The sequence below is a fragment of the Phyllobates terribilis genome, unplaced genomic scaffold (genome assembly GCF_046119375.1).
Source record: "Phyllobates terribilis strain yellow unplaced genomic scaffold, ASM4611937v1 Scaffold_13__5_contigs__length_258822181, whole genome shotgun sequence".
NCBI lineage: Eukaryota > Metazoa > Chordata > Amphibia > Anura > Dendrobatidae > Phyllobates > Phyllobates terribilis.
In genome coordinates, this window is record NW_027362773.1 from 88,392,413 (window position 1) to 88,405,031 (window position 12,619).

Genomic DNA, 12,619 nt, shown 5'->3' on the forward strand with positions numbered 1-12,619 from the left:
GGTTTTATTGTTTGTAGATTCTGCACTTGCTCATCCTCCATAAAACCATACGCACATCTGCTGTAAACGCTGCATAAAGGGCTGAGAACTCGATTTATGGAACTTGTTACCAATGTAATACAAGTGAATCACCGACACTACAACCTATAACTCCCTGATCCCTGTATGTGCTGTCCGTGTACAGGGCGGGGTGCAGCATTGTTTTAAGAAGAAAGCAAATTTAAATTCCACTCCCCTCCCCCATATAACATAGAGGTATAGATAATTCACTTGTACTATTAAAAAAGTAATTCAGTAATAGAGGGGAACCTTCATTTAGTTTTCATGGTTGTCAGCCCTTGTAATGCTTCATTTATCCTGTAGGGGTGCTGCTGAAAAAAAACAGCATTTATACTTTAGCAATAGGATCCTCAGTGATCAGCGGTATCCATGAGTTGCTCAGTGGCAAAATAAAAAAACAAAAACAACTTTGAACACCATGTACATAGGGCAATAATATGTGCTAATTCATTTCCTAATATAATTTGTGGCATTTTAACCTCCACTTTTGTTACAGGGCCCCTAAACCTCTGCATAAAAACTGAGTTTCTTCGATAAAATTCAGACTGCCCGGATCCACCACTAGGGGGAGCTTATGTAGCACCCTGAGGATTCGGCTGCTACAGGGGTATTGCACCTCAACCCAGAGGTGTGATATTCCACTCCCGGGTAAGGATGGAGTGTGGAACTGAGCTCGGTAGGCTGCATGCACTACACACATCCCATTTCCGAGGAGCAGACCGACGGTACTCCCACTTAGAAATGTGCAGGTACGACCGAGTCTGTTCCTGGCTGGAGTGGGAGGGGGGTGGTACATCCCAAGTAGTGTAGGGGCAGATAGGGGGAGCAGCCTGGGTAAAGATAGGAGCTCATTGGGTGCTGGTCACCTGAGCTCACACATAAAGGGTGTATATAAGGTGGGCACCATCAGAGATCAGGGTCAGTCAGTCTGTCAGCCTTTGCAGAGGAGTCACAGGAAGAGGAGCAGAGCAGATCCAGAGAGAGAGAGAGGGGAGAAAGAAGGAGAGACCCAGAGGGGGAAGCAGAAGAGAGGACTCCAAGATCCCAAATTAAAACAACGGGTGAAGAGTCGGCATTAGGGTACCGGAACCCAAGCTGGTGGGGGCAAAAAACACACCCCAGCCAGAGACCGGAGGCCGTGGGCAGCGTCTGCCACGGCCACCCACCACATCCACCACGAAGGCATACCACGTGGAGGGTCAGGGAACCCAAGGCCAAGGGTGTCCCAACAGAAGGCCCGAGGGAGCTGGACCTGGGTGGATCACTAGTGGGGACGGCCAGAGAAAGGACTGAAGGAGAGCTCAGGGTCACGCTCCGGACTCGCTTGGGGGTTGGCTGGATCCAGGACCTGGTGGACGCAGCACGGCTCGGGTGGTCACTTGAAGCTGGAGTGACCGGAACATCAGCAGTGAGTAAATACCCTAAACTGCACAACCCGACTCTGTCTTCTTTTAACATCTATGCTGCACCACCACAACCCCCATCCTCTGCACCTGACCCCCTGAGGCTATACCCCACCCGTTGGGGGTTATACCATCACAAGCTGCACCTACACCATCAGCCTCAGCGGACCCTGCTGCAGCGGCGGCCATAGTGACCGCAACACAACGGGTGGCGTAGTCGACATTAAGAACTAATAACATCTGTAGGACTGCCACATACAACTGAGTTTGACACCCTGGGCACGGACCGGGTCACAGCCACTCGGAAGACTACAACCCCCATCTGATCCGGCTCCGGAGATTCCCACTAACGAATATGGCCCAGGGGGCGCGTCAACTTTGGCGTAGTCGGCAGGATTACGTGCCCGCAACACCCGGGTACTGCGTGCCTGAAGAAAAGTGCGAGTTTACCTCAAAAGGGAGTCTCCTGCCGGTTCCGGAGGGTCCCCGCCATCGGACCCCATCACCAGTCGATTCCCGCCGGTTGTCCGCCATTAACAGCTTTTTCCCGCCATCTGCAGAGTTTCCCGCCACTGGGAAGCGATTCCCGCCATTTCCAAAGGTTTCCCGCCTTGGAAGAGCGGACGCCATTATGGGCGTGCCAGAGGGTGGCGAGAGGCCACCTCCCATCGTGGGCCAGGACCGAAAATGGCGCCAAAAGTGGAAACCGCCCCCACCAACAGAGACTGTGATGCTAGAGGTGTCTGTCAGCGTGAAAGAACTGCCCCTGGAGCTGACAGTCACCAAGTGGCCCGGGGACCGCCCTCGAGGGGGGAGGAGACGAAAGGAGAGAACAAAGATGGGTGCCGCCTGGAGCAGTCTAGAGCGAGCGCACCCGGAGGCAAGAAGCCTGGAGAGGAGTAGCAGAGAAGCTCACCCGGAGATGGCCAGAGAGCAGAGCAGCACCGGCCCGCTGGCCAGGAGCCTGCTGGAAGAAGAGCAGAGCAGCACCGACCCGTTGGTCAGGAGCCTGCTGGAAACCACGACCCCACTAGGCCTAGTGGAGGTCCTCGCACAGCTCCCCCGAGACCGGGAGTGTGCGCAGACTGCCCTGGAGGGCCTCGCACGGAGGATGGCCCGGGTACAGCGAGAGACATTGGCGGAGTGGAGCCGAGAGATGGCCCAGCAAACCAAGACCCGGAGCACGCCAGCCAAGATGAGGAGACAGACCGCCTCTGAGGATGGCGCGGGAGGACCCAAGGCCGGAGACGGCGCCGAGAAGGGAGCCGAACGCATGGAGGCAGGTAAAGGGAACGTCTATACCCCAAACCAGGACACCGCTTACCTGCCCCAGCTCCCCGTCGCAGAGCCCGAAAGTCCCCCTGCTGTGCCCGAAAACGCCATGTCACCGACGCAGACTAGGCCCCAACCGGAAGCCGCCGCCGCGACCCCTGTGACGCCATGCGCACCGACCCCGAGCGTGGCAAAACAGGAAGTAACACCAGCCTGGTCGCAGGGCCTAGAATTCCCGGGCGTCGCATCACCAACAGCGCCCCCTACCTCCGCGGAGCCTCCGGCCTGGCCGCAAGGCCAGGTAGCCCAGGGCGCCGCCGTCCTGACGGTGCCCTTCACCTTCCAGGTGCCCCAGGCCTGGCCGCAAGGCCTGGGCAACCCGGGCGCCACCACCACCGCGCCCGCACTCGTAAAACCAAGGGTGCCGCGTCTGGGAGAGGACTTGTTTGCCCAGCACACGTGGCCGGACGGGCAGCCTTTCATCTGGCCCCAGAAATATTATGAACTGGAGCACCAGAGGAGAGTTGGGGCCATGTGTGCACCCCTGATTCCGGCTCCGAAGCCCGTGATAAGGATCTCGCCCCCGCTTGAAGAGACCCAATTTGAGTGGGACCCCACCGGAGAAGACCTAATGGGGTTCACTCAAGAAACCAGGGCAGCTGCAGCGGAGCGTGCTGCGTGCTGCCGACAGCAGCTCGAGGAGTTTGCAAGGGAGCGGAGAGAGAGGCGGGTCCGGGAACAGCAAGCTCAAATAAGGAGCGCGGAGCAGAAGAGCCGGGCCAGGAGAGACCCCCGTGCAGCGCATAGTCCCCGCACCACCGGGACTGTGATAAAGTTTAACATGCAGCATGGGTGGGGCTTCATCAGCGACCACAACACCCCCGGCGACGTCTTTGTCACGCGCAGAGATGTGGAGTCCCATCTGCCGGAGGGGCACAGAGGTCGTGACCTTTATATCGGGGACGAGGTCACCTTTACCCGGCACAAGTGTGCCAAAGGACCTTACGCCCTCCATGTGCATCGCCTGACAGAGGAGGAGCTGCGATGTGAGGAGGAAGAGCAAGAGGATCCGGACGGGTCTGAAGCTGAGATCCCCAAAGAAGGAGCAGGAGGAAGACGTTGTTGAGTACAGCGGAGTAGGTGCTGTAAATAGTTACCCGATCGGGGTATAAAGAAACTGTTACTGCAAATATAGTCCCCGTTGGGACCAGCTGAGTGAACTGTTTACCCGTTTACCCTTAATCCCACAGGCTGAGGACTGTGAGCAGCCATTCCCTTTCCCTCCTTAACTGGCCGAGGACTGAGAGCGGCCATATCCTTGTATATAGTTGCGCGTCCTAAAGCGCCCCCTACCGGTTTTATAGGGAAAACCAGTTTTCTAGAAAGACTGTCGCACTTTGCCCGGTCAACAGTTGCACAGTGACCGGAGGAGAAACAAGAGACGACGAGAATGTTTTATCTGAAAAGTTTATATATATATAATGTTTTATATGTTTTATATGTTTATGAAAAAAAATGTATGTTTGGTGTTGTTTTTATCTTACAGCCCGAGGACGTGCTGTGATTTACCAGGGGGGAATGTAGCACCCTGAGGATTCGGCTGCTACAGGGGTATTGCACCTCAACCCAGAGGTGTGATATTCCATTCCCGGGTAAGGATGGAGTGTGGAACTGAGCTCGGTAGGCTGCATGCACTACACACATCCCATTTCCGAGGAGCAGACCGACGGTACTCCCACTTAGAAATGTGCAGGTACAACCGAGTCTGTTCCTGGCTGGAGTGGGAGGGGGGTGGTACATCCCAAGTAGTGTAGGGGCAGATAGGGGGAGCAGCCTGGGTAAAGATAGGAGCTCATTGGGTGCTGGTCACCTGAGCTCACACATAGAGGGTGTATATAAGGTGGGCACCATCAGAGATCAGGGTCAGTCAGTCTGTCAGCCTTTGCAGAGGAGTCACAGGAAGAGGAGCAGAGCAGATCCAGAGAGAGAGAGGGGAGAAAGAAGGAGAGACCCAGAGGGGGAAGCAGAAGAGAGGACTCCAAGATCCCAAATTAAAACAACGGGTGAAGAGTCGGCATTAGGGTACCGGAACCCAAGCTGGTGGGGGCAAAAAACACACCCCAGCCAGAGACCGGAGGCCGTGGGCAGCGTCTGCCACGGCCACCCACCACATCCACCACGAAGGCATACCACGTGGAGGGTCAGGGAACCCAAGGCCAAGGGTGTCCCAACAGAAGGCCCGAGGGAGCTGGACCTGGGTGGATCACTAGTGGGGACGGCCAGAGAAAGGACTGAAGGAGAGCTCAGGGTCACGCTCCGGACTCGCTTGGGGGTTGGCTGGATCCAGGACCTGGTGGACGCAGCACGGCTCGGGTGGTCACTTGAAGCTGGAGTGACCGGAACATCAGCAGTGAGTAAATACCCTAAACTGCACAACCCGACTCTGTCTTCTTTTAACATCTATGCTGCACCACCACAACCCCCATCCTCTGCACCTGACCTCCTGAGGCTATACCCCACCCGTTGGGGGTTATACCATCACAAGCTGCACCTACACCATCAGCCTCAGCGGACCCTGCTGCAGCGGCGGCCATAGTGACCGCAACACAACGGGTGGCGTAGTCGACATTAAGAACTAATAACATCTGTAGGACTGCCACATACAACTGAGTTTGACACCCTGGGCACGGACCGGGTCACAGCCACTCGGAAGACTACAACCCCCATCTGATCCGGCTCCGGAGATTCCCACTAACGAATATGGCCCAGGGGGCGCGTCACTTACAGTGGGCACAATTCTAATACTTACTTATGCAATAGGCGCTTAAGCGCCCACAAGAGGTGACAATGCTATATTTTAAATCTTTGTGCTTTGTATTCCAAAATAGAGCTTCGATCACTGTAAATATAGATTAGGAGATCATCACCGCAAAATGTTAGATCTAATAACAAGATCTTGGTAAAAAGTAAACATTCCCTTTAAGAGTCTGCACCATTTCTTGAAATAAATATTTGCACATACTGCATGTACAGGTGCATCCCACTAAATTAGAATATCATCAAAAAGTTAATTTATTTCAGTTTTTCAATACAAAAAGTGAAACTCCTATATTATATAGAGTCATTACACACAGAGGGATCTATTATATAGAGTCATTACACACAGAGGGATCTATTATATAGAATCATTACACACAGAGGGATCTATTATATAGAGTCATTACACACAGAGGGATCTATTATATAAAGTCATTACACACAGAGGGATCTATTATATAGAGTCATTACACACAGAGGGATCTATTATATAGAGTCATTACACACAGAGGGATCTATTATATAGAGTCATTACAGACAGAGGGATCTATTATATAGAGTCATTACACACAGAGGGATCTATTATATAGAGTCATTACACACAGAGGGATCTATTATATAGAGTCATTACACACAGAGGGATCTATTATATAGAGTCATTACACACAAAGTGATCTATTATATAGAGTCATTACACACAGAGGGATCTATTATATAGAGGCATTACTCACAGAGGGATCTATTATATAGAGTCATTACACACAGAGGGATCTATTATATAGAGTCATTACACACAGAGTGATCTATTATATAGAGTCATTACACACAGAGTGATCTATTATATAGAGTCATTACACACAGAGGGATCTATTATATAGAGTCATTACACACAGAGGGATCTATTATATAGAGTCATTACACACAGAGGGATCTATTATATAGAGGCATTACTCACAGAGGGATCTATTATATAGAGTCATTACACGCAGAGGGATCTATTATATAGAGTCATTACACACCGAGGGATCTATTATATAGAGTTATTACACACAGAGGGATCTATTATATAGAGTCATTACACACAGAGGGATCTATTATATAGAGTCATTACACACAGAGGGATCTATTATATAGAGTCATTACACACCGAGGGATCTATTATATAGAGTTATTACACACAGAGGGATCTATTCCACGTGTTTATTTCTGTTAATGTTGATGATTATGGCTTACAGCCAATGAAAACATAACAGTCATTGTCTCAGTAAATTAGAATACTTTATAACAACAGCTCGAAAAATGTTTTTAAAATCTAAAATGTTGTCCTACTGAAATGTATGTTTAGTAAATGCCCTCAATACTTGTTCGGGGCTCCTTTTGCATCAATTACTGCATCAATGCGGCATGGAGGCGATCAGCCTGTGGCACTGCTGAGGTGTTATGGAAGCCCAGGTTGCTTTGATAGCAGCCTTCAGCTCGTCTGCATTGTTGGGTCTGGGGTCTCTCATCTTCCTCTTGACAATACCCCATAGATTCTCTATAATAGATCCTCTATGGGGTTAAGGTCAGACGAGTTTGCTGACAATCAAGCACAGTGATACTGTTGTGTAAACCAGGTATTGGTACTTTTGGCAGTGTGGACAGGGGCCGAGTCCTGCTGGAGAATGACATTTCCATCTCCATAAAGCTTGTGGGCAGAGGGAAGCATGAAGTGCTGTACAATGTCCTGGTAGACGGCTGCGCTGACTTTGGTCTTGATAAAACACAGTGGACCTACACCAGCAGATGACATGGCTCCCCAAACCATCACTGATTGTGGAGACTTCACACTAGACCTCCAGCAGCTTGGATTGTGGCCTCTCCACTCTTCCTCCAGACTCTGGGACCTTGTGGAGTGTCAATGACTGCCTTCTGGACATCTGCCAAGTCAGCAGTCTTCCCCATGATTGTGCAGCCTACTGAAACAGACTAAGGGGCATTTTTAAACGCTTAGGAAGCCTTTGCAGGTGTTTTTTGTTAATTATTCTAATTTACTGAGATAATGACTTTTGTGTTTTCATTGGCTGTAAGCCATAATCATCAGCATTAACAGAAATAAACACTTGAAATAGATCCCTCTGTGTGTAATGAATCTATATAATAGATCCCTCTGTGTGTAATGACTCTATATAATATAGGAGTTTCACTTTTTGTATTGAAGAACTGAAATAGATTTACTTTTTGATGATATTCTAATTTAGTGAGAAGCAGCTGTAATTTCTCCGTCCAGCTTGGTCGGTTCTCTCCGGTATTGTTCCTCTCTTAGGTATTTTTAATGATGGGATTCCGATTATCAAACAGGAGGCTCAGGATGATCAATGTTATAAGTTCCCTGTTAGAAGTCACAGACCGGGCTCTCGGCAACGAGGTGTGAGTATTCTCTGACATTAGGCCATGGCTGTTCTTCTGTGCTTGGAAATCACTGATTACATAAGATATATTCATGTAATGACTTTATAGGATGTGATCGAAGTTTACAGATAACTATCTAGGGTTTTATTCTGTCTCCTTGTCATATAACACACGATCTGTGAGACCGCAGGTGAAGCAGAGCTTATTGCCGCGTGTGACGCACCATCTTGATCGGTTTGTGATTGCGCCAGTGATAGGTTACATCGGATGGCGCAGGTTATTTACTGACGATCGGCCGTATTCCGCACTGGATATGTCAGGCAAAAAGTGAGAAACTTCTGTTGTAGAACTACAAGTGCCAGAATGTTTGCTCCTAACATGGAAAATATAGCATTGTAAGTAATAAGGAATCTCATTCTCTTTCAGTAAGTGGTTTATATTCAAATTCTCTAAGGCCACGGCCGCACTATCAGTATTCAGTCAGTATTCGGTCAGTATTTTTTCTCAGGAGTAGGAGCCAAAACCAGGTGAGGAACAATCAGAGAAAAGGTATAATAGAAACAAGTCACCAATTCTGCATTTATCACCCACTCCTGAGAAAAAATACTGACCAAATACTGATAGTGGGGCTGTGGCCTAAGGGGGAATTCTGGGTTACTAGATGGGGGGGGGGGGTCTCTCTTTCAGGACCCTCATCAATTAGCCAGAAAGGAAAGTTTCTACAAAGAGGACCCAGTAAATCAGTACATTACATGAAAATTCAGTGAGGACTGTGTAATACTTTTTGCCTCCTGCGGGGGTGCTGCAGGAAACTTGAATAGGTTTAGCAGCAGATTACCGTTGATCACTTGGGGCTCCAGTAGAAGGGAGACCTGTGATCAACCTAATGTCAAGGGACCTTTAAGCAGGTCACGTTAGGAGATATAGCACTTGTGTGTGTTCCCCTTTAAATGGAGAACTGCTGTCACTTAAATGAACGTACATAGATATATATATGGATTTATGACAGCGGTATAATACAGTGTTTGCAGTCTATTTTATGGCACATGATTTAGTGCTTCGTTATCGCCTCGGGCCTTTGTGGAATGCAATCAAGGAATTTCCCTTCTTCCCATTGCGATGAACTTTGCACGGTGACGTCACGTCGCAGGTTGCTGCCTTTTCTTGTAAAGCCCGGTATATACACGTGACACAAGTGTGATCCCCCCCCCACCTCCCTGCTCGTTATCTAAGCCCTTATCGTGTAAAATCTCGGCACCGCCAATATAATAATTGCCCCCCTCCCCCATACACTCACCTTGTCCTTAAAAAGAAGTTTGCGACATTACTCTTAAGTGGATTCGAAAAACATGGCTTCCTTCTTCCACAAACAGCGCCACCCCAGCCTGAAGGTTGTGTGTGGTATTGCAGCTCTGAACCATTAACTTCAATACAAAACATTAACCTGAAGGTCAGGGTGGGGCTGTTTTTTGGAAGAAGGCATCTAAACCTGGACTACCCATTTATTTTATGTATGGTTTTAACCCTTAGAAGCAAGTTATATACTGGATTTGTTTCCCTGATAGGGCCCATTAGCCCCTGCTCTTTATAACAGGACTATATAATTGGCAGGAGATGAGATGGTCGAAATCTCAAGGAAACTTGTACAGATACCAATTCTAGCTCAAAGTTCAGGAGGAAATTCTACTTCAAAGAGAGAAGAAAAAAAAATCAAAAAGGTCAAACTTTGGGCGGATACAGGAAAGTCGTCATGTTATAATAGCGCTGGAGCGTTATAAGGTCTTAGTCACAAATGTATCTGGAGGATTGTGACATAAATTAGTGGTTATGGGGGGCATATACTTTTTTAAAATCGATGACTAAATGGTTCCATTGTCCCTTAGGCTTCGTTCACACGGTGAGTATTTGGTGAGTTTTTTGATGTTGCAGATTTTTTAGTTGCATTTTCTTCAAAAATACGCAGCGTAAAAAAAACTTACCAAAAACTCATCGTGGGAACATAGAGTGAACCCAAACATAATGGACTCCAACCTAATGTAACTACAATTGGCAGCTGGGAGTTGTAGTACCATGCCCAGCCCAAGGTGTAAGATTTATCCTTACTATTGAACCCCCTTCTCTTTTTTAATGCATAGCTTTATGAACATCATGATCTAGGAAGTAAAATATTTAACAAACGCATTAAGTATAAAAACATTTTTTTTTTAATATAATAAGTTAACATCTCAAATTCCATTCATTCCTTGAAATGAAACAATATATATATATATATTTATATTAAGAAGGAAAGCTGCGGAAATAAATAGATACATATACAAGATGAGAATATCAAATAAATTATCCGTCCCAGCCCGGTCTGACATTACATAAGGCTTTTCCCATGGATAAATAAATAGCACTAATGATCTTCCATCATCATCATCATGGTTGCTCAATCGTCAGCTCCTCGGGTTAGGCTCCAACGATCAATGCTCAAACAAATCTTGTTTAACTTGCTTTGTCCTCGCAAGGAAGTGGCTTCCTTTCTTCAGAGCCGGCGCTTTAGCCTCTGCTTTCTTATTTGGTCCATAATTCATGGGCGCTGCAAGGAACAAAGGGGCAAAAAGTTAATATAATCCCTATAAATCATACTAGTGCAATCCCATATAGACAGGACACACTGATATAGTGGTATACACCTATATACAGATCAATTCTATCATTACTCAGCATAGCTACGGATTGTCCCTTTTAATTAGTGGTTTAGAGACATGTATAGGAGAATATTATAAAACCACTATCTAGAGTTTCGAAATATAAGAAGTCGAAATGCTGCCATTATTTTTTATTTCATGATAATTTTGGGTGCATCACTAGTTAATAAAGAAAAAAGAAAAAAAATAATTTTTGTAAAAAGTAAAAAAAAAAAAATTGTGTTGATAGAAAAATGAGAAAGTCCTCGGATTTTCTTAAAAGCCATTGTAACGTTTAGAAATGAGAATTTGGAGACTAAATATTATTTAAATATATACTCGTATGTATTTGACGTGGAAGAAATAATCATCTGCAATGCTTTAGGACCGGAATTTGAACTAAAAAAATATACTTTAAATTTAAAAAAAAAATACATTTTCATATTTTTATATATTCTATAATATAAAAAAATAAAAAATTGTATAGATCATCGAAAAAAAAATATATGCTAAAAATGTCACGACTGAGAGTCTCTTCCTGTCGCAGCCACATGGCAGCAGAGCCGGAGCTCCTTCCTGTTACTCCTCATATTTCACCCACCTCGTTCCTAAGAATCACCCCATATTATGAATATATGTTCTTAGGTCGAAGATTTACAAGTAGTTTTATAAAATGTTCCCCCTACAATATATACTCTTACAACCTATAGTTATTTAGCATATTTCAATTTTTAGTTAATCACAACTATCTTGTAACGAAGATACTATTTAACCATTTTGGAAAGATGTGGACATCCTCCATGCTGACAGGTTTACGAAAAGATTCATCAAATTATAAAAAATCAATGTATAATTGGCAAAATAAGCACCAAACTATATGCGTCTCAATGCCAGCTGGTAGCTGGAAAGCCCACGCTTGTGGCTTTTTTTTTGTGAAAGGACAAGTGCCGGCATGTTGGGCCACGTTCTCTTGACTAAGATCTTATCAAGTTTCTGTTCTCACCTGCAAGGTGGGGTTCTGTTGCATGAATCCAGTCTCTGGATCACACACACGGGGCCACCCTTCTCTCGCTGTTCTGGCGAGACCTAAAATGTTGGATGGCCTTCTTGTTCTGGAAGTCAATCAAAGCCATGGTGATAGCGGTGTTCCAACAGCTTTCATCTGGGCAACGGAAATCGATCTCCTTATTGTCGGTGGTGACAATGGTGAAGTAGATGTATTTTCCTGTCCGTTCAACACAATCCAACTTCTTGATGGACTGGAACTTGAGTTCCTTGCACCTGGTCCTCCTCTGGCCATCAGCAAACATGTTGAGGCTATCCTTGGTCAAGACACATTGCTTCTTTCTCCAGAACTGTAGGAGATTGTCGCTTCTTTTTTCCAGTTCTCCTTCCATGATCACCTCTGGGTTGACCTGCATTTTCATTCTTTGGTGGGTAGGAAGGCTGGTGGAAGACAATGTGGGCACAAGTCCTACTGGGTTCAACTTGACGTTGGCCAACGTGGTCTTCTTAGCCAATGCTGGGGATAGTCCTAGGCTCAGGATCTCGAGGTTGTGCCTTTGGCTGTGGCTGGGACTGTGAATGAGAAGAATAGTGAGCTATGTAAGAATTTATGTCACTGCTCACCACTCCCTCCCATCCTTGCCAGTGACGGGCTTTGGAATGCAGTTCCGCCCAGAGCTTAGTCACTGGTCTGCTCCAGTGTCTGGGATTGAAATCAAGCCACTGGCACACCCACCGCTGCTAACCCTGGCTTCATTCATAACTGCGGCTCCTGTCACATCACATGGCTGCGCACCTAACCACCGAGCCAACGTCGCGACAATTGCAACTATTTCTACCAAAGAAATCGCCATCATTTTCTTTTTTCCTGAAATGGAATGTGCACTTTTGCTGCAAGTTTATTCTGTTTATCCAATGTATCAAAAATTAAAAAAAAAAAAAAAAAAAAAACATTTAGGAACTAGTCTTGATTTGCAAAATCTCATGGCGTTTTGTGTA

At 46.7% G+C, this 12,619-nt stretch overlaps 1 protein-coding gene across 1 annotated transcript; it reads right to left on the minus strand.

The window, feature by feature from the left end:
• Window positions 1-10,129: 10,129 nt before the first annotated feature.
• PHLDA2 (pleckstrin homology like domain family A member 2) lies at window positions 10,130-12,224 on the minus strand. The gene is made up of 2 exons (XM_073659454.1): window positions 11,619-12,224; window positions 10,130-10,524 (listed from the first exon to the last, which is right to left on the minus strand). The coding sequence occupies exon 1, from the start codon at window positions 12,040-12,042 to the stop codon at window positions 11,659-11,661; it is 384 nt and encodes a 127-aa protein (XP_073515555.1). The 5' UTR covers window positions 12,043-12,224; the 3' UTR covers window positions 10,130-10,524; window positions 11,619-11,658.
• Between the last annotated feature and the right edge of the window lie 395 nt (window positions 12,225-12,619).